This window comes from Andrena cerasifolii, chromosome 2 (assembly GCF_050908995.1).
Source record: "Andrena cerasifolii isolate SP2316 chromosome 2, iyAndCera1_principal, whole genome shotgun sequence".
Lineage (NCBI taxonomy): Eukaryota > Metazoa > Arthropoda > Insecta > Hymenoptera > Andrenidae > Andrena > Andrena cerasifolii.
Window position 1 is genome coordinate 25,471,173 of NC_135119.1, and position 22,305 is coordinate 25,493,477.

At 41.7% G+C, this 22,305-nt stretch overlaps 2 protein-coding genes across 3 annotated transcripts; both read right to left on the bottom strand.

The window, feature by feature from the left end:
* Window positions 1-2,941: 2,941 nt before the first annotated feature.
* Window positions 2,942-14,972, bottom strand: LOC143366482 (FMRFamide-related peptides). The gene is made up of 3 exons (XM_076807599.1): window positions 14,795-14,972; window positions 7,247-7,659; window positions 2,942-6,007 (listed from the first exon to the last, which is right to left on the bottom strand). Exons 1-3 carry the CDS (start codon window positions 14,795-14,797, stop codon window positions 5,803-5,805), a joined length of 621 nt encoding a protein of 206 aa, XP_076663714.1. The 5' UTR covers window positions 14,798-14,972; the 3' UTR covers window positions 2,942-5,802.
* A 3,173-nt stretch (window positions 14,973-18,145) lies between these two features.
* Tango14 (transport and golgi organization 14) lies at window positions 18,146-21,793 on the bottom strand. 2 transcript variants are annotated; one of them, XM_076807402.1, is made up of 5 exons: window positions 21,587-21,793; window positions 21,301-21,499; window positions 19,634-19,753; window positions 19,299-19,548; window positions 18,146-19,204 (listed from the first exon to the last, which is right to left on the bottom strand). In XM_076807402.1, the coding sequence occupies exons 1-5, from the start codon at window positions 21,593-21,595 to the stop codon at window positions 19,114-19,116; spliced, it is 669 nt and encodes a 222-aa protein (XP_076663517.1). In that variant the 5' UTR covers window positions 21,596-21,793; the 3' UTR covers window positions 18,146-19,113. The 2 variants fall into 2 exon arrangements, with proteins under 2 accessions (XP_076663517.1, XP_076663516.1); XM_076807401.1 differs by having other exon boundaries at window positions 21,301-21,793.
* Window positions 21,794-22,305: the final 512 nt, after the last annotated feature.

Below are 22,305 nucleotides of genomic sequence, written 5' to 3' on the forward strand. Positions count from 1 at the left end.
AATATTGTTATGGTGGTGGTATTGTTATGATAGTGGTGATATTGTTATGATAGTGGTGATATTGCCATTCTAGTGGAAGTGTTGTTATGATAGTAATGATATTACTATAATAGTGGCGATATGATTATGATAGTAATGGTACTGTTATGATAGTGGTGGTATTATTATAATAGTGGTGATATGATTATGATAGTAATGGTACTGTTATGATAGTGGTGGTATTATTATAATAGTGGTGATATGATTATGATAGTAATGGTACTGTTATGATAGTGGTGGTATTATTATAATAGTGGTGATATCATTATGATAGTAATGGTACTGTTATGATAGTGGTGGTATTATTATAATAGTGGTGATATGATTATGATAGTAATGGTACTGTTATGATAGTGGTGGTATTATTATAATAGTGGTGATATCATTATGATAGTAATGATATTGTTATGATAGTGGTGGTATTATTACGATAGTGGTGATATAATTATGATAGTGGTGATAGTAGCGGTATTGGTATGATGTTTAATGGGATAAATTTTATAAGAGTTATTAGGATTCCTAAATTTATATATCTTAAGGATTTTCTTATTGTATTGAATCAGAAATTGAATGGGAATATGGTTACTTTAATTATCACTCTGATGATGATGATTATGATATTGGGACTGATTGACGGGTAGATGATAATTCCTAGAAACATAATTGTTCTTCTAATCAAAGAAATAATTATATAGATGATTCTGGAGTAGTCTTGTAGCTTCTTAGTAGATTCTGGTAGCGTTATGCCAGTGGTGGTGATGGTAGTATTGGTACGATAGTGGTGGCGGTAGCGCGACAGTGGGTCAGCAATGATTTTTCTTCGTTTCTCTTCCGGATTTGAGGACCGCGGGGCACCATACATTCATTTTTTTTCCTCCCTTCTTTTCAGTACTACATGTATGTTTATTGAGGCAATAGAACGATCGTTTTGTACGTACGTGCTCCCACTGGCTGTCGAGCTACTTCCGGCCAGATTGGGAGAAATGGCGATGTTAGTACGCCTGCGGAACGTGGAAGTCGTTTCTTTCAATTCTCCGCCAAGGAATGGCGAGGATTTTTGGGGTGCACTATGGGGGAAGGTATGAAGCAGGTGTTAGAAAGTCCCTTATAAATGTTTGCAGGGAATGGATTTCCTTCTTTGGACTCTCGTGGACCGGGGGTTGCGAGAAGAAACTGAATTACTTTGATTCTCAACTTCCTGGGGAAAGGGTAAGGGTGAAATGGAATTTCACGTGAAATATATTTGCGGTGTTTGAAGAAAAAATACAGAGACTATTTCTGGGTAATATACTTCCATTATTCGAACTTCTAAGATGGTGGGCAAGGCAAGCTAACCTTGGAGGAATTGGACATCGTTTCTTTCAATTTTGTATAAACAAAGGGAAACTTAACGAGGCTCTTTTTTTCAAGAACTTTCAGGGCCACTTAAGAAATAAATATTAGAAGTATCCGATAATTATTCACCTCTACTGACCCTTTTCTAATCAATAAAATAACCGAGGGTGGAAAGGGGGTACTTTTTCTCCTAATTTCCTGCAGGACGACGAGAGAATTCAATTCTTCTTGAAGGAAAAGATTTTGGAGGCACGTAACATTTACAAAGACGAAAAGCAAGAAATAAGTCCAGCTGACACATCTGCCCTAATCAACCCCCTCGGGGTGGCGTGCTGTTTCTTATTCCAGCACCGTAGTCCACCCGTTCTTCTTTATTCGTCAAATCTTCCGCTGAAATTTATTAAACCACAAAATCATGACAGCAAAAGTTACAAGGTATATAAACAGAAAGCTATAAAAAATAATAACAAACTCTGTCATAAATCGTTACCCACGTTAAGGGGTTATGCCTAGTCAGGCGGTCGAAAAGTGGCGAATATTTGTGATTTTTTTTTGAAGAAGCGGAAGCGTATATTTTTACAGAACTTTTTGCGCTTAAAAGAGCAACATTTAAAGAACATTTGGTAATTTTTTCGTAGAAAAATATTCACGTTTATAATAAAATAACAAGCGACAAAAATTACGCGAAAAAAACAGGATTTCAAATTTAAATAGCCGCCATGTTGTTTTAACTTAATATTTCGGAAAATTCTCTCCGTCAGCCTGAGGATACATTAATTTACTAACGAAATCTTTTTTGTGTTTTGATTTTAGATAATCTGGTTCCGAATGGCAATGCTCACCGCAAAACCAAATTTTTAAAAATGCTTCTTGGATGTCGCTGGTTATTTTATTATAAACGTAAATATTTTTCTACGAAAAAATTACCAAATGTTCTTTAAACGTTGCTCTTTCAAGCGCAAAAAGTTCTGTAAAAATATACGCTTCCGCTTCTTCAAAAAAAATTCACAAACATTCGCCTCTTTTCGACCGCCTGACTAGGCACAACCCCTTAATTGGTTTATTAATCGTACATACTCCCAAAGTTCGCCAAGCCTTTTCCAGCAACCTTTAATCAAACCAAAACACAATTACCAATCACGGAGCCCCATAAAACAATAAAACCCAAACACGGCAGAAATAAAAATTAAAAAGAAACTTCCTAAAAAAAGGCCAAGCGTGTAGTACACAAACTCACAAGGGTAGTTTACCATCAGTTACACATCAATTTCGACGAGGTTCGCGTAGATTATAGTTCTCGAAAAACTATTTTCCAGCAACTCTTTATCGTCGATCATCCACATCCAGGGTGGTGAATTCAACCCTCAAAGTTAGCTGCGAAAAATCACGTTTTCCCCAACATCTCAGAAATTACAGACCACAGAGAAAGAACATTTAGACAAAAAATAACGTACGTTTCATAAGAAATTCATCCACGCAACCAGATCCCCGACACGTAGACTTCTTCGAGCAGTATACACGGAGAAGGAGGGGGTAAACCGTGCAAGAGACAAGAACCACGTTTCCAGCCACTTTTTTCCTTTAATTCATACGCACGTATTAAATTTACATTCACTTTTAAGAACGACGTTTAGGTTACAGACAATGCTCAGTGCCGTGACATTAACTTCCATCGCGATCGAAGGGCGCAAAGGGAGGGAGGAGAGCTGAGTCCTTCACACTTAATCCTTTTCACTCTCGTGCGCGACAATAATACGAAAATAGAAGCGTTCCGTTGCTGAATCAAGGAAGAAAAGCATCGTCTCTCCGCTCCATCCTGATCGTTAATACATCTACATCGACTCTGAACCGTGGTGGATCACCAGGGGGGGGGGGAGGAGGGGGCGGGGGACACGTTCTGCGGCAACATTTATAAAGTTCATCGAGAGGGCGAAGGCGCCGAGGACAGTGGACTTAGCTCCGCGTTCCCTCGTCCCCAGCAACCTCAAGATGGAATGCTAAGCGACGCGTCGTTCGACGCGCCGTTTCGCGAGTAAAAGGGGCGAGGAGCTATTCCGTGGAACAGCCCCTCCGGTGGTAGGTCGACTCCTGGCAAATCTAGACGCACGTTCCATCGATACCGATGATTAATCCGTTTATATGTACATTGAATATGGCGAGTCAGGTGGATGCACATTAAGGTACCCTCGGGGAAGGAGCTCGTCTTCGGGCAACGTTATTCCGTCAGCACCTGCTTAACGAAACCCTCGCTAAATTGTCGGTTGGTGTTTTAATTACGCTAGCCTGTGTACTGACGAGTTGAGGAATTCTCTAACAAGGAGAGTATTTTAAAGAAAAATAAGAAATACGTGTTTTTTTATTTTTCCACGTTTTCATATTTGGGGGGTGAAAACTGCGTTCGAAGTTAGGGTTGGAAAATCATTTTTGTGGAATATCTCGAGAACTATTAGAGATAGGGGAATAGTGTGAATGGACGAATTTTGTGTCTTTGAATGCGAAATATGACTGACTAGCCAGATTTTCAAAAATCCAAAAAAATGATTTTTCAACCCTAACTTTGAACGCAGTTTTCACCCCCCAAATATGAAAACGGGGGGAAATAAAAAACACGTGTTTCTTATTTTTCGGTCCTCTGTAACATATCCAAAAATCAAAATGATCGGAGGCGGACACCTAAAATACTCTCCTTGTAAGTTTCCTTCTGCTTCGTTGGAATTAGATGAAAGCTGCTGGCTACTGCAATTATTCCCTTCTTCTTTTTTAATATTCTTAACATTTGCAACGCGACAAGCTCGACTGACACTAAGCAGTAGTGGGCTAACAGAAGAGAATTAATTAACGCTGATGTAACTTAAGAACTCTGAGGTCTGAGTTATGCCAGGCGGCTCTTGGGATCCTTGGGAATGGCACTTCTGGAGTCGCGCTTGGACTTGGGAGATGAACGCTTCGAGGAGCACGTTCGAATAGTATTAAGCTACTGCTTACGAGCTGATAATAATGATAATAATACTGCATCGTAATGCAACAAAGCTGTGTGCCCGCATCAAATTCGTGTTTAAATAAAATGTCGAGTAACGAATAAAAGTTAAAGAGAACCCGGTTAAGGTTTCACTCAGTTTAACTTCAGTCGACACACGACGATATCCTTTTTAACTTTTATTCGCTTCTCGCAATTTTTATTTAAATACAAATTTTGCTCCGCTCTGGCACACTTCCCATTTAAGGGGGTATTCTACCCGAACATTCGATTTTTTTTTTGATTTTCTAATAGTATAGGGTTTCGAAAATATATCCCTAAATTATTAAGGTGAAATTCGTAGAACTCCCAGAGTTAGTCATTCCCTCGATCCGTGTACCTAAAGAAGCTATGACTGAGCAGAGAAGAGAGGAGCAGTCCAACATGAGTTCTTTGAAGATGGGGAAGGTTTCTCCTACGGTCTTGGTATAGCTGATTAGGGATAAGTTACAGAAATTAGTCGTTATCTACCTGAACTGCATGAAAAACTTAAATCGCGTTTTTCTCGAAACGAATTTTTCAAAAACTACTGGACGGATTGAGCTGAAATTGTACACATATTCAAAGTGAATGTGCACCTACAGCCCAAAGCAGAATTATATCAATAGTTTCAATTCAACCCCCTCACTCCTCGTTTTCGTTCAAGCAAAGTCGAAAAATCAAATATTAATTTTTAAACAGCTGCGATTTCGGTAACAATGTCCACGCTTGGTTACATCTGCTTAGGGCGATAACTACACTCATATAGATTAAAAAAATCTTTGGTACTTTCGTTTCAGATGGCTAGGACGGCCGCAGTTCGTGCGCCCGATGGGACCGGTGTTTGATGACATGACCTGCGCTTAAGCTTGTAACTTGCACAAATTTCAATATAACGCACCCCAAAAATTTGTATCGACAGTTCAAACACTACTAAACACGTGTGCAAAACCGCTGCCCCGTAGGCGCGACAGGTTTCCCAGAATTAATTTCCAAACATCACCTTCAAAAACCAGTGTCCAGACTAGAATACCCCCTTAAATGAATTCCCAAGAAGCTCCATAAAACTCACCCTCCCACCAAAATAGCATTACAACCACCGCCGTCACTCGATTACTCCGAGGACCCCCAGCTCCCTGGCATCCGTAATCGAAGCACTCAGAGGCTGATGCATTCGTCAGGGCGCAAAGAAAGTAAGGGTAAAAAGCACAGAGGAGAGGAAAGACGCTGCACCGGGCTGGCTGAAGATAAATCGAGGCCCTCCGACGGCGAATTGAATCAAGGGGAAGTGGAGGACCAGTGACGTTGACTGATAATAACGTTGTCCGCGGGACGTTTCAGGATCGAACGCGGGTGCTGTCCCCGCGATTCCCGTGCCCCTCGACAGGGAACCCCGATGAGCTCGCGGGGCTGACCGATGTGCGGCGACCGTTTTACTCGTGCTTCGCGTCGGTGCGCTCCTCGAGGAAGTCGAGGCTGCTCCTGTGCTCGGCGTCGATGTTGCTGAGGATGCCGCAGAGGCGCAGCAACCTTGCCTCGTAGGGGTGCAGATCCTTCAGATCGTCGCTGGAGAGCAGGTCCGAGCACATCGCTGTCATGTCGATCTCCACCGGGTAGATCTGCACGTTCCGGCCGAATCTAGGGGAGGAAACAGTCGGGGGTGACGGAGCAGTCGGAATTAAAATTGCGACACGGTTTATTTTAAACTTATTTTAAAGTATGCTCAATGCGGTAGGGCTCGTATACGCGACGACGTTAGCCCTCGGCTGTCACTCTGGGGGCCAAAATGACTCACAATTTTATTTAATTTTGAGGTAAAGTACCTTGAGGAATCGTGGAAAATTGTATTACGATTTTAACATGATGGTACTTTAAAATTCGACGCGCGTTACGAAAAGCAGCACGTTTCAATTTTCTTACGAAAAACAGCACGTTTGTCTTCATGTTTTGGTTTTCGCTACGCAAACTAGCATGTTTGAGTGGTTTGCCTCGAAAAGTAGCAGATTTGGGTGGTTGGCTACGAAACATCGAATGCGATAATTTAAATACCTTTCAACGCGATTTTTATTTAGTACTAGGTCGGTAATTTATTGAACATTAAAATACCGTACTTAAATTGTGTGGATTAAAATTTGTATAAGTGTTTAATTTTGGAGATTATTATTTATTATTATTATTTAATGGAGTTATTATTTATTAAACAATATTTTCAAAAGTTGAATTCTTCGATGCGAAATAGGTTCTGCGATATAAGCCACAGCGATGTTCTTCGTGGCGAAAGAGGATAATGTGCTAGCTTTCACCGCAAAGTGCGAAATGTGCTAATCTTCGTGGTTAAGCAGTCAAATATGTTAGCTTTCGCGGTGGAAGACCAATCGTGCTAATATTCGTCAGAAACGATGAAATGTGCTTCTTTACGTGGCACAATGAAAGGTGCTGTTTTTCGTAAGAAAAATGAAACCAGCTACTTTTCGTAATGCACGTCGAAATGTTAATAAAAAACAAAATAGGCATAAAAATACAATCATTGGCACCCTAAAATTTGAGGCTTAAAGTGTTTAAAACAGACTATGGACTTTGCAGTGTTGTAGTGCAAGAAAAATAAGAAATTGTAAAAAAATACTTTCTAAGCTTGTACTTCTTAATATTTGGCTTTTTAATCAGGAGTGCCAATGATTAGTGCAGCTTACCCTATAGATTAATTTTTTCTTTAAATTTACACATTTCTGCGTGCAAAGCTTTTGATTTTATCTAGTAAACCAAATATTTCCAAGCAAGGCCTCGATGTAAACTTCCGAATCGGCTAAACTGTCCGCCTACTGCTTCCCCTATTGCTCCGCACACCTCCGCTCGACACAGTTCGCCCACGATGCCTACCTGATGAAGTTCAAGTCGTTCCTCCCCCGTTTGTGCTCCCTGTTGTCGTTGCTCGCCGCCTTGAAGCTAGACCGGCCGAACCTGATGACGACGTCGGGGGACTTCCAGCGCGGGTACCTGTTCACCTTGGAGCTGCCGTCGCCCTCGACGCCCAGCACCTTCTCCACGTTGCCCTCGCCGTCGCTGCGGCCGAATCTGATGAAGGAGGAGCCCATGCTGCTCCTCCGCTCCTTCGAGTCGGGCTCATCCGAACGGCTGTCGACGTTGTGCCTCTTCAGCACGTACTCGAAGTCGCTGGGCGCGTCCTTGAAGATCCTCAAGCTGCCATCCGCCTTCAGGGGCGTCAGGATCGACGACGACACCAGCATCCAGTTGCAGAGGAACGGCAGCACGTACAGGGACGACAGGGCGCTCTTCAAGGGGAAAGTTTAAGGTCACGTGGATGATCTGAATGGGTTGAACTTTGAGGGGGAGGGTACTGAGTTGTTTAGGATTTGTGGTGCTACGTGGAAGTGGTTTTGATGTTGGAGTCGGTTCTTTGGGACTCTGGGTTGTGTTTCGGGAGGTCTGGGTGAGATTTGAATTGGAGTTCAGCTGGGTTTGGATTTGAGCTTGAAATAGGGTGTGTTGGGTTTGAATTAGGCTTGAGTTATGCTACAAATAGGGTTGAGTTAGCTTTGAATTAAGCTTGAGTTAGGTCTTAGTTAAGCTTCAAATGGGTTAGGATAGCTTTGAATTAGGCTTGAGTTAAGCTTCAAGTAGAATTTAATTAGCTTTGAATTAAACTCGAGTTAGGTCTGAGTTAAGCTTCGAATGGATTCGGTTATCTTTGAATTAGTATTGAGTTAAGCTTCAAATAGGATTGGGTTAGCTTTGTATTAAGCTTGAATTAGGGCTTGAGTTAATCTCGAAACAGAGTTGGGTTAGCTTTGAATTAGGATTGAGTTAAGCTTCAAATGGATTAGGTTAGCTTTGAATTAGGCTTGAGTTAAGCTTCAAATAGAGTTTAATTAGCTTTGAATTAAACTAGAGTTAGCTCTGAGTTAAGTTTCGAATGGATTCGGTTAGCTTTGAATTAGTATTGAGTTAAGCTTCAAATAGGGTTGGATTAGCTTTGTATTAAGCTTGAATTAGGGCTTGAGTTAATCTCGAAACAGAGTTGGGTTAGCTTTGAAGTAGGATTGAGTTAAGCTTCAAATGGATTAGGTTAGCTTTGAATTAGGCTCGAGTTAAGCTTCAAATAGAATTTAATTAGCTTTGAATTAAGCTTGAATTAGGGCTTGAGTTAATCTTGAAACAGAGTTGGGGTACCTTTGAATTAAGCTTGAGTTAAGCTTGCAATATGGTTGGGTTGGCTTCCAATTAGCTTTGAATTAGGTCGGGATTAAACTTAAAACAGTGTTGCCTTAAGTCCACCAGAATTGTAACACGTTGACTACCACGCAACACCCACCATTTCCCATTCAGTCAGGTTCATTCAAACGTGCATCGTCAGAAATAAGAATGCTTCATGGCATAATGACGAATTACTCTCCATCGTTCCTAATAAAAGTAACAGAGTTCAGAAATTCAGAAATCTAATGATTAATCCATCAAAAAAGTCCTAAAGAAAAATTGTAAGCTAGATGTTGTCGTCACTAGTAGTAACCCTCCATGACACTCAACAGTCCAAACACGAAGAATTAAAAAGCTGATCCTCGACACTCCCCAACTATACTTTATCCTCTTCCACCTCTATCAAATTTATTTAGCAGTCTACTGAATTATTAATGAATTTTTTCGTAACCAGCGTGACATCGTCTTCACCAGTTAGAATTCAAAGCGCCACGAAGAAGAGATGAAGAAAGTCTCAGAGACAAGCTCTTGACCGAACCCAAACTCTCAAAATTTCAACTCATCCTCTTCACAGTTCGCCCAAAATTCGTGCTCCGTTGCTAATAAATTTAAACAAACAGAATAGTCAGGCTTGGAGCAGCAAGTATTGAAATACAGCCATAGTAAACGAAGGAGAAAAAGAAACGCGTAGGTGTGCGCATAGCGAGCACTGATCATCTGTTTTATATAACAAAGAAGGAGAAACGATAACATCGTAGTTACGCAAGAGTCGAGAGCGCAAAACGTTGCATTGAAAAAGGAGCACAATGGGAAGCAGTTATCATGATCCGAAGAATCGTCGCTTAACAATATCCCCGGGGATATTATTCCGTAATTTCGGCGATTGTACGCGCACAGAGAATGTTCTGAAAATATCCATCGCGCGGCAGATCGGGCTTAAAAGCGAAACCAATTAAATCCACGGCGACCGTTCAGCCGTCGCACCTTTGTCGCGAGAACAATCGAGACACCTGTTGGTACTTGCGGAACACTTGTTCTTCCAGAAGCGAAACATCGGGCTGGGAACCAAAAAAAAAAGAAGGAAATAAAGGGTTGCTTTCAAGCTGACATGATTCTGTAAAAGCTGCTGTAAAGAGAATGTTAATATCTTTGGCCAAAGGGCTGTACAGGGTTCATGCATCGTGGCTACTAAAATGTCCATTTTCAACAGCAGAAAAATCTAATTATTTAACACTTCACTTCATCATCGCGACACTTGCTGCGGTCAGAATATTAAAATACAAAAGTAAAAACTCACTCGTTCTATTCTTTAGCGAATCTTTGCTTAAGGTTTCATTTTCCATCCGTGGACATTTTCAGATCCATTTTCCAAGTTGGAGGAAGCAGAATCGAACGGGGGAGCGAGTGCGAGTAGGTGGTTGAATATTGAGCTTTCGAGCCCTCGAATTAAAGAACGAATCTGTTCGGTAGTTAGTCGCAGGGATGCAGTTTCGCGGATCTACGCGATTAAAGGTTGCGTGGGGTGGATTTCTCTGGATTATTGTATGCAAGTGGGGTGGCGCGGGGGCAGGTGCGCGCGATAAATAATATCGGGCCTGTTATTAGCTGTCTTAACAGGATGTTTAGTAATACCCCGGTATACCGAGCAAGATTAATATGGTGCCTTACGTTACTTTAATTAACCCCCGTACGCGGTCACCCTTCATAACGGTTATGTCGCCCACGAACTTGCCAGCGGTGTCTGCTAAAAAGCTGCAGATTTACGAGGCCAGCTAGCAAGGGAAGAAGAGAAAGAAGCGACATTTATGGCCGTGAACGGCGTCGATGGGCGGGAAGCTTGTTATGCTTCGTTCGGGGGGGAAGGTCGTTCAAGGATTTCGCTGAGGAACGGCGTAGGAGGCCTGGGAATGGGTGGATGACGGGAAGAAAAGGGAAGCGAAGAGGCTGGAGAAGGAAGGAGATGAGGACGTGGATGGAAGAAGGAAGGAGTGTGGGGACAGGGAAGAGAAAAGGTGGGAAGAAGAAAAGGGGATGTAGGAATAGGGAAGGGAAAAGGTGAGAAGAAGAAGAAGAGGGGTAGAGGGAAGAAATGGGGATGTAGAAATGGGGAAGAAGAAAATTGGTTGAGAGAAGAAGAGGGGATGTAGGAATAGAGAAGAAGAAAAGGGGTGGAGGGAAGAAAAGGGGATGTAGGAATAGGGAAGGGAAAAGGTGAGAAGAAGAAGAAGAGGGGTAGAGGGAAGAAATGGAGATGTAGAAATGGGGAAGAAGAAAATTGGTTGAGAGAAGAAAAGGGGATGTAGGAATAGAGAAGAAGAAAAGGGGTGGAGGGAAGAAAAGGGGATGTAGGAATAGGGAAGGGAAAAGGTGAGAAGAAGAAGAAGAGGGGTAGAGGCAAGAAATGGGGATGTAGAAATGGGGAAGAAGAAAATTGGTTGAGAGAAGAAAAGGGGATGTAGGAATAGAGAAGAAGAAAAGGGGTAGAGGGAAGAAATGGGGATGTAGAAATAGGGAAGAGGAAAATAAGAAAGCAGAAAGAAAATTGGATGTAGGAATAGGGAAGAAGAAACGTGGTAGATGAAAGAAAAGGGGGTGTAGGAATAGGGAAGAGGAAAAGTGTTAGATGGAAGAAAAGAGAACGTAGGAATAGGGAATATAAAATGTGGGAAGAAGACAAAGGGTTGTAAGAATAGGAAATAGAAAAGACTGGAAGAAGAAAAGGCGCAGTCTTACGCAAAAGCAAATGTAGAAACACGGAAGGGGGAGGGTGGAAAATAGTATCGAGAAAGGTGGAAATAAGGAGGGGTGAAGATGGGAAGAAGAAAATGAGAATACAGAAATAAGGAATGTAGGAAGGTACGCAGAGGCGAAAGGGAGAAGAAAATAAGCCGAAGTGAAAGGAATGGAAGAGAGCAGAAGGGCAATAAAAAGGGAGAAGAAAGGGAGACGAAGTGAAAGGAAGCAGAGAAGGTAGTAAAAAGGAGCAATAAACGGGATGAAAAATGTAAATCTAGATAAATAAAGTACCAGATGGAGGAACATACTCGGAAAGAGGACAGCGCAAGGCACACTTCTTCCCCCTGTAGCTGTAATGATGATTGAACCAGAAATCGTTAAAATTGTACTCCAATCTTACTTAAATTCCTATCAGGCTCCCATTATTAAATCATGGGCTGTAAAGAATCGTATCTTCCCGAAGGGGAACCCACTGAAAGCAGGAATATTAAAATTGATCGAATAAAACCTGTACAACAACGCAGAGAATTAACTTCAGTCCTACCGAGGACCATACCGAGAACAGAAGAGAAACACCTCTTCATTAATTATCCCCCGAGCCTGTGCGTTATCCTACAAGCAACCACTGAATGATCACGATCACACGAGAAAGGGGGGAAAAAAAGGGAAAGAAACCGACTGTCTAGAACCCTTGTCATCCCTCACGATTTGCAGAACTCGAAATGAAATAGATTTCACACAACACTTTCGCCCCTTCTTCGCCCTACGACACGGAAACCAACGTAACACTCGAAACAATTCACGGGAGCCTTTAATCAATCATTCCGTCACACAAAATTATTAAACAAACATTCCTCTAGCCACCACTGTGCCGTTAACACAGCCAAATACCAACAAAGTATTTTGCAACCCCTAACTCTCCTTCTCCTTGAAATCACGGAGAAATAAAGAATATTTAACTTCGTACTGTTTAGAGATGCTTCTCTCGAAACTTCGGTACTTTTGGCACTGGCACCCTTCTTGCATTCCCCAGTACAATTCCAGTTCCCCAATTACTTAAAAGAAAGAAGCCAAAGGGGGATTAAAAATATGCTAGAAACAGCCTCCACCGTTCGACCCAATCGCCTCTCGATACCGTCTGCCTTTCGAGCGATTAAGAAAAAATTTACTGCGCAAATTGCATTGCGCGGCTCGGTCTTTGCCAACGGACAGTAGCCTCGACGTTTTAACAGCAATTTATTCCGGGAAGTTCTGTCGAGAAAGGCAGAGGGCGAAGCGCCGCGAGCGCGACCGCCGAGGATCTTAAACCACCCCGCGCGCCGGAAGTGGCGATTCCACCGCGTGGAATAAGCGGAAGAGGCGGCATCGCCCCGCGGAGACTAATTGCGAATGAAACGCGATTAATCCGTTCCTGTACGGCGAGCATGTCGCTGGAATTACGCGGCGTACGTCTCTGCGCAATTAATCGGGAACGGGAGAAGTTACTGTCGTGGGAGATATTAAATTTCCACCGAACACGAGGGTCGTAGCTTAAAACAAAACTAGGAGGCAGCTGCGAGTTCCCGGCGACGTGATAGTTCCATTTCGAGATTGCGCAGTTTTAGAAATGCACGCGTCAATTCGTGGAGGGGCGCGTCTTCGGCGGGGGAGGGTGGATTTAAATTCGAGGAAGTATATTTTAATTAGGTCGAGGTGATTGGTTTCGGAATGCTTGGACGTTGCGTGTGTGAGGCGAATCAATGCCGAGTCTCTGTTTCGGTGGATTGGGTGGCGGAGGGTGAAGTGATTAAACGCGGAGATAAAGTAGCGACGGGGGTATGTGGAACAGGTGGGAGGTGCGAAGATGTTTATGATGCTTAATTTCGTTTGGGCGTTCACCAGCTGCTGCTTTCTGCCCAATGCTTGGATAATTGTAACTGTATTTTGAAATGGGGGGGTGGGTGCAGTGAAGCAGAATTGAGATGTTAAGGTGCGAATGAAGATGGGAGAAAAATATCGTGGCTCGCGTGAGACTTGATCTCGTGGGACAATTATTTTATTACTCTTTAATTGTTTTCTCATTAGTTTCGTGGAAGTAGACGCCAATGAGTGAAGTTTCATGATGTATTTTCAAAAATTTCATCCCTCGCGACTGTTTCCATTATTTGCATTCAGGGGTTGCTGAAATTTTTGTCTCATCGTCGATTCGCACCTTTAGGAATAATTAGAAGTAAAGGTGTGATGGAATTAGACATTGACTAACTCACAGTTTGTGCGACATTGAGTTAGTAGCAATAATGTATTCAAATAGGTTGTACTAATTATATAAATAGGAAAAAAATTTTTTTTCAATGTGGGTTAGTCGGGTTTAGGTCTCAATGCCTCAAATAGTCTTCTGTTAGTTGATTTGTCTAGTTCTGACGCTATTCCTTTTCTATGTCACACTCGAAATGGTAAAGGGGCATCCCAACTTCGGCGGAACGGAACTCGGAGATTCGAAGATCAATTTAAAGCACTCTATCACTAAATATTGAATGGCAGACATTTACGGGAGATAAACTTGGAAATGAACCATCGCGGATCAAGCTCAAACTGGAATTTAAATATCACAAGAACTTCCGAACTCATGGAACTCTGAAATTATAAAGGAAAATAAAATCAAGCGGAAGAAGTTCAGAGAAAGAGAGAAGAAAGAAATGGACTGAATCTGGAGAAAGTATGCACAGTGGGGGAAGAAGAAATTCAGAGCAAAAATAACAAAAAAAATAGAAATATGAGATAAAACAAGGAAGACGAACCCCATAAACCCCTCAAATTATAAAAAAGAATTAAAATTAAGCAGCTATTACTCATACAGACAGAAATAACAAATAGACAACCAGGAAGAAGAAGAATCCCAAACAGAGAAACCAAGAAGAAATCCAGAGAAAAGATAACAAAAAACACCACAAATATCAGATAAAATACGAAAGGCAAATCCCCTAAAATCCTCAAATTATAAAAAACAGTAAAATCAAGCCGAAAGTATCTACAAAGACAGAAGAAATAAATAGACAACCAGAAAGAAGAAGAACTCCAAACAAAGAAACCACGAGGAAATCCACTAACAGCAAACTCCACAAACATCAGATAAAACAAGAATATCCCACCCCCAAGCCCCAAAAATTATAAAAAAAAAATAAAACCAAGCCAAAGTTTAAAAAAAAAACAAACGAGCCACTTACACCCCAAGAAGGAAGAAGAATTCCAAACAGACAAACCCAGAAGAAAAGATACACAGTGCTACAGTGGGTAGAAGAAGAAACCCAGAGGGAAGCTACCAGGAAAACCCGCAAGTATGAAATAAACGAAGAAACCCTGCCCCTGACTGAAAAAACAAAAATCCATAAGAACTCCCTCGTCGAACGCCTAAAAACCAAACCAAGCTAACTTCGCCAAAGAAGAAGCCCCCTGATGATAACTCACATCGGTGAACGGTCGCAGGACTCAGCCACTCACCATGTCGCAAGTCGCAGGGGGTCGAGCTCTTCAGCTGGGAGGGGGAGCGGTGTTCTGCTTTCTACGTGGACGATCTCTTCTCGCGGTCTCCGCCGACGGATGCGAGGGGATACGCGCCGGGAGGGTGGTGATATCGCGCGAGGACGCGTCGACGTTCGCGGCCTGTTGCTGGTGGGACGAGTGTGTCCGGGGTTAGAGATGACACCCTTTATATAGAGGCAATCCACGGCGCATCCCTTGCCCCACTCGGCCAGGCAGGGAGAGCCGGGGAGACAGCCTCACCTGAGTTATGATTGGCCGAGCGGTACAACACGATACCTCTACATTATTTTGATTCAATTACACCGACGGCTAGCGACCTACGTAATCTCCTTTATTATTTATGACCCTCGGCGAATAATAATCATCGCTGGCGGGGCCACCGCGATCGGGGCGGAGTGTCCGTACGTGGCCGGCTGCGGGGGTGCGTCGATGATCGGTAAGGACGGCGAGGATCTAGGGGGTAGCGATGGCGAGGCCGCCTCTTCGCCTCGCACCTTTGAAGAACCGGCTGGTTTAGATAAATGTTGGCGAGGTGTACACCGTTTGCTTTTAATCAGTCGTTTTCTGTTTGTTTTTCATTCTGCAACGCTCTGGCTCGCAGTGATTATTGCCGCTTCCACTCTTCCGCGTTTGTAGAGCAAGTTGGTGGCTGGGAGCTCCTGAGGCTGAACCTATCGGTGAGAAGGTTTATGACAATTTTGAAATATATGCTTTGGTCCGATTCAGTGGACCATTCAAGATTTAATCTTGACGGAGAGGGGTGGAAGGGAGAACAATATTTTTAAAGCAAATTCACGAAAATTTATTAGGTGGTTATATAGATTTGTTTAAAGAATAAAATCCAGTTTTCTTTTCTTAATACAAAGCCACTTCGTTCGGGGGTGCCCCTTCGGACCCTCTGGCTCAATTTGTAGAACTTTAGGTTCGGTTGTATTAGGCCACCCGATTAGTTCGCGAGGAATATTTCAAATGTACTTTTGGGGTTTATGGAACGGTGTTGTGTAATATTATTATTATTGTATATAGGGTGCATGAACCCTACTATTTATCTCTATTTAGGAAACACATCGTGAAGTAATATAAACACACCGTGGGTGAACTTAGGGGATGATTTAATATTTAATTTAGATTTAGAGGATTCTGAGAATATGATTGGGAGGATATTTGATTCTAGCTAGTTTGTATAAGTGTAAGGGGTGGGCGAAATAGTTGAGTGCGTTTTTAACGGGTAGCAAGGGGTCGTTGAACTTGAAAGATGAAGTGTACGAAGTCACACACCCACGCACCATGCATTTCTTCGCGATAGGTGAAGTAGAGCCTTGGGTCGAATGGGGGGATGAAGTGCAACAGGTAGAGACACTTGTTTTCAAGGGGTGAAACTGGGTCAGCTGTTTCCCATCCTGAGGCAACGATCGTGGCACAGGTGCGAACATCTCCCTCCCCCTCGTTTCTGCATATCTCGACGCGGTTCTGAATTGTTTCCTCCAACGTCGAACGCGTCTTCTGCTAATTACAGAAGCGAAGAGGCGTTTAATTTCGCCACCCCCTTCGATTATTTCAATTAATGCACAGGATGGTGGTTAATCGAACGAGGTTTCCTAAATATTGAAGATTCAGTCTTAATCAATGAATTTAAAAAATGACTAATTACTGTGTTTTGAAGCCAACTTATTTCGATTAAAAGATTCCAAGATTTCTTCTCGCTTGAATAGTTCAAAATTGCGCTGTACTTCGAAGAATAGCTCTAATCTTAGGATTTTTCGAAAATCTATTATGAAAGGTGGCACTTAGAGGAATTACATTGTAATTAGGGCAACTCGAGATCATTAATCTACTCGAGTGGGTGGAATACTCCTGTTACTTAGAACGCGACGTAACGATACTCAAACCTTCAAATATAAAGGACTAAAAAGTGACGATCGAGAGGAATGAAGATTCTGAACAATTACCTAACATCCATGTGAAAATTATTAGTTTGCAGGATAAATAATATATCACACATGATCTCAAACATATGTATATAAAATTCTCTGCTTTATGGACAGTTTTCTTGGCTCCCCGCTGAAGGTCGTGCATTATTATTTCCTCGCCACGTAGGTAGTCTACAAAAGGAAGAGAACAGAGAAAAGAACTAAAGTAAGGCTTGTTCAGGGTCTCAGAATTCTTCAGACATTGATCATTGACATAAACCACATGATTATTGTATTAAGGTACGAATAGTTGAAGGTAATAAAGCTTCGATGAGGTGGTTGTATTTTAAACAGTTTAAAACGTGATTCGTCCCACGCGAATGCGTTTCCTCGTGAACGTCAGACTTTCATTCGCCACCCTTGTCGGCCCCACCGCCCCACGTAGCTACGCACCCCCGTAGAATATTATATAGGATGCCTTATCTTGAAAAATGTTTTCGGTTTCACGGAGTCACCTATAACACCATTGTGTACGCTTTGTGCGCGCAATAGAGCTGGACTGACACCCCAGAAAGTATATAATCCGGTGTTAAGCCGAGCAACCGAGGATGACCGTCCGGGGGATGTCCTGCGCCATCACGAACTCTCGAACTGTGATCTATACCTAGATCGCGGGGTTATTCTTTCTTTGCCCACTCCTTCAGGGTTTTCTGGAATTTTTAAGGGTCTTTAAATCTTTCAATAATTTGCTTAGAATTCTTAAGAATTTTTAGATTTCTTAAGAATTCTTAAATTTCTCAATTTTTTTTAGATTTCTTAAGCATTCTTAGATTTCTTAAGAATTTCTTACAAAAATTTAGATTTGTTAAGAATTTTTAGATTTCTTAAGAATTCTTAAATTTCTTAAGAGTTCTTATATTTCTCCAAAATTTTTAGATTTCTTAAGAATTTCTTTAAAAAATTTAGATTTCTTAAGAATTCTTAGATTTCCTAAGAATTTCTTAAAAAAAATTAAATTTCTTAAAATTTTTTAGATTTCTTAAGAATTCTTAAATTTTTGAAGATTTCTTAAAAATTGTTAAGAATTCCTAGATTGCTTAAAAACTCTTAAGAATTCTTAAATTTCTTAAGAATTCCTATCAATTTTTACGAATTTAATATCAAATTTACACGTTCAAGGTGAATGGAAGTAGATTTAATATTTATTTTTAAAATAACTACCGAATAGAAAATGAATTTCAAAATTATCCATTTTCTTGTTTTCTGTTAAGGATTTCATAGTTCGAAAGGAATCTTGATTTTCTGGGGCATTTGCTCCTTAGCGAATCTCTGAAAAACGAAAAAAAAAATAGAAACTAACTGTTTGGTAGAAAGTGTGAGGGAACATTAAATGGGGCGGTTGTGCAAAAAAGAACTGTATTTACGGTATCAGGAATTTTCGACTCCACAGTATGCGGTGTATCTCGCAGGAAAAATACCACAGACAAACGCAAGAATCTTCTTATTCTTCATAATATGAAAATATCTTGAGTGCACGATCATGGTTTTATGAATAAACTATTATGTACATGGAATGTCGTTATTTTACTGACGGTGGTGAGTGTGAAATGCAACGATCTCCTCCAGTTTTTGGTCTCCCCGGGTTTCCTTCGTCCTTGATTCCATGTTGCGAACGAAACAGGAGCGCAGATTCTTCATTTTCTTCAGACGGTACGAATAAATGGTACAAGAAAAACAACGCCAGTTGCAATGCTTAAACAATCTACTAGTACACTTAACTAGACCTCCAAATTCGATGTCAAAGTAACGTTCAACGTAAAATTCTGTTTCTTTAAAAGAACTATAACTTTTATCATTCTTCTTCGCGTACCATCTGCAAGTACCACTTGAACAGTGTCTAAATACTATCGTCGCAGTACATTAAACCTAAATGGAGAAGCAGCCTCGAGTACTCGAGAAGAAAATAAATTCCACGCTCCTGCTCGATTGATTTCTTCGTTTTTTATATGCGAATGTTTCGTACGGTGAAAGTTCGGTTTTACACAATTAAATGGTTCTGTTCCCACGAAGCTTTGCGGACTCCTCTTCTCTTCATCCTGGCGGGAAAACTTTTTTTCAGTTAAGCTACCTAAATTCCTCTTTAGAGACACTCATTAGAATCGGCTCGTAACACGTCACTCGTGTTGCACTAGCGGCAAGTTCTCCGTTATTATTTCACTAGCACGCAACCACTTATAAAATAGTATCTGTAAATTGTTTTAAATTCAGTCTTTCTGAGTCCCCTTCACGTCTATTTCTTGTTTCATTCTTTCTCTTTTTTCTTTTCTTTTCAATACAAAAGCTTTACACGAATAAGAACAATTCCCGTTATTTCCCGTATCGTTGCTCGCATTTGCTGTACTTCTCCAGCAGGTGCACGAAATCTTTCACGGACAGGCTAACGTCTAGAGGTAATGTGCTGCGAACAGAAAGAGACCGTTGTTAGACGCTTAACAGGAACACGCAGCCTAAATTTCTCGACGTTCAAGTAGAGAGCTTCGTAGTGAACCTACAAGAATTCCGTTATTCGTGTCTGCCACGGTAAAACACCATACGTGGAACAAAGACGACCATATATCAAACCCACGTCGGGATCAGGAATCCCTCGCGAGTTTAATTTCTCGTTAAGTAAATCGATGTCTATCTCCTCCGACTTGATCTTCCCCGTCGCAACAGCTTCAGCCAACTTCTTCGTCAACGATACTATCTCCCCTTTCCCATCCACAGAGGACAGCAAGCACACTCGCAGTTTCGACTTGGAACCTGCGAAAAGGAAACAGTGGCTACTGTAACGCAAACTAGCAAATATCATTTATTTCTTCGAAATTTACAACGAATGGAAACGTACCGGTTATTCCATTCTGCGCGAATGGCGTGTTTGGCTTGCTCCAGTTGATATGCTCCACCAAATCAGGTCTTCTCTTCGCAATTTCATGTTTCAAGAAACTCTCGTTCCTAGCTAGGAAACCTGCAACAAGAGAAATTCACGTACTGTATCACTTTCCCATTGTAATTTAGGTTTCCATGTATAATTTGAATATATAAAAACGCTTCACGTGCTTCGTAGTGGTGCGATCAGTCTATTCGAAGTATGGTATCACGGTTCAGCATGAATGATAATGCGTAACACAAATGTGTGCTCAGTTTGGCCTTGACTCTAGATAGTGAAACACTTGTCTAGCGTAACAGTACGTGGTTCTACGTAGTGTGTGTAAAGCTTTTTAATAATTCGAATCCTTTTATGCCGGTATGAGTTTGTATAATATAATTGAATTAAAATGTTCAACTAATTGTAAGATAAAGTTGTTGCTGGCTATTAACATTAACTTAAACAAGTCATATATAAAAGTTTCACTGTCTTACAAGGACACCATGTGGTAGACACCGATTTTGACGAGCCTTGGCAGGATGGATCTATGTCGAAAATAAGTAAATAGGTGTCCGAGCGTTTCAGCCAATAGGCCTTAATAATAGAGATATTTACATGGAAATTATTAAAAATTTGATAGTGGCCGTGGGGTTTTAGTGGTTAAATTTATAAAACTTTATAAATTTTTTTTATAAATTATTTTTTTATAATTTTTTTTTAACTTGGGGAAGTTTTCAAAAGGCACCTCGACTCCTTTAGAGGGGAATCCCTCGGGGGCGCCAGGGTAGTGTGGGATTTTTACCCATTAAAACCCCAGGGCCACTATGAAATTTTCAATAATTTCCATGTAAATATCTCTATTATTAAGGCCCATTGGCAGAAACGCTCGGACACCTATTTACTTATTTTCGACATAGATCCATCGTGCCAAGGCTCATCAAAATGAGGTGTCTACCACATGGTGTCCTCACCCTTGTTAGTCATATACTATCTCATTACCACTGTAAAAAAAAAATGTGGAACAAGAATTAGTAGATAACGCAACAGTTTCAGATAAGCTTTCTGCAAGTCCACGTATGTCCACTTTCTCGTAATAAAAGTAGTATTCCATAACATGGCATTAAAATTTACAGAAACATTACGCGACTGTTCATTCCTATAATAAGTACATACGTATCCTAAAAATCCTCTGTTTACTTAACTAATCTATGACTCATCGCACAAAATCCATGCCACAAAGCAGCTGCAGATGTTACTCCTACTAGACAGCTAAATAGTAACGATTTCGGAGCCAAAGTTATGTCATAAAACCATCTAATTTCAAAAACGGAAAACCTCTTCTCACGGAGAACTTATTAAATTATTCCAAATTCCTCTGAACTATGATTCCTTGAAACTATTTTGAGCTACAAGCTTACGAGCTTCGCAAGACTGTGCGCAGTCCCTTTGAGCTCAATTAACATCATCGACCGTGGCAGGAAACGTATTACAATACAAAACCTATTTATCATAAATACACGACTGACGCTTCCCGTTCTAACGATTCCACGTAGGAGGAGACCCATCGTGTAACCAGAGGCTGCGCGGTGGTGAATGCAACTCCGTTAGTAATCGGAGTGAAACGATGGAGCAGAGTTGAACGTTACCATTGATGTCGTAGAAGCTGATGTATGGTATGCCGAGCGCGACACACCAGCCGATTATTCGCACGCAATCCAGGATAGTGTCCTCCTTCGCGCCGAAGACGACCACTACGTGCCTGGGCAACGTTTTCGTTCTGGTTGCGGCGCGCACCAGCCATTCCACCTCTGTCCTTAAATTCTCGCCGTGCCAGATCGCCGTGCACTTCCGATAAAGGATCACACAGCAGTTATGAGCCGCGGTAAATAAGTCGCAGACGAAATGCGTGAGTATCAATAACGTGCGAAATACCGTGGACATAATGCCTTCCCGTGACCGCGCGTCCACCTATGTAACATAATCAACGCGGCACTGGCGATAGAGTGCGGACAGTTCTGAGAGCCGCCCGGGGGAATGTCACAACGGAGCTCGTGCACCTAGCCGCCGACCCGTCTAGCAGACGGTCACCTCACGTGCACCTGCCTACTTACGCTAGGCTGGCGACCTGCGAGCGCGCCCTTTCGTCCGCCACTGGCACTAAGCTTCGCGGTCCGTCGGTGTGTATAGGGTGATCCTGAAACAAGGAACATGACTTGTGCTCGCCATACTTAAATGCGAAGGTCAGTGGCGGACTGGGTCCAGGGCCGGTGAAGGGGACGCTAAAAAACTATAATGCACGCTTAATAGTAAAGGAACCCAACTTCCACATAGACAAAATGTAAATGTAATTTTTTTTCTTTTCGTACTCCGTAAAGGCAAGAGATATTAAATAGGAAACAGATGCAAAAATTTTCTTGCGTAAGACTGACTGGGTTTAAAAATATTGGTTGCTAGCAGACAAAATATAACTATTATTGCAAATATCTTTAAATACTACTTCAGCCTTTGTGTTTAAACATTTTTCCATTTTTTTCGCCGCAAATTTACAAATTCGCCCCTGTATATTAGCCGGTCTGAAATTGTTTCGTAAACAGCGACCGAGGGGAAATTGGTCCCCTCCAGTGAGCCTGCTCCTTTTCTCTGGAGGTGGC

What these genes read in the sequence shown, in the direction of transcription:
- LOC143366482 (XM_076807599.1), bottom strand. An exon ending in AACGACTTGAACTTCATCAG is followed by an intron (nt 6,008 to 7,246) that starts GTAGGCATCGTG and finishes TTCCTCCCCTAG; the next exon opens with ATTCGGCCGGAACGTGCAGA.
- Tango14 (XM_076807401.1), bottom strand. Translation starts at nt 21,595, where the DNA reads ATGTCCACGGTATTTCGCACGTTATTGATACTCACGCATTTCGTCTGC. An exon ending in CGCGCAGAATGGAATAACCG is followed by an intron (nt 19,549 to 19,633) that starts GTACGTTTCCAT and finishes TCCTTTTCGCAG; the next exon opens with GTTCCAAGTCGAAACTGCGA. An exon ending in ACACGAATAACGGAATTCTT is followed by an intron (nt 19,205 to 19,298) that starts GTAGGTTCACTA and finishes TTCTGTTCGCAG; the next exon opens with CACATTACCTCTAGACGTTA.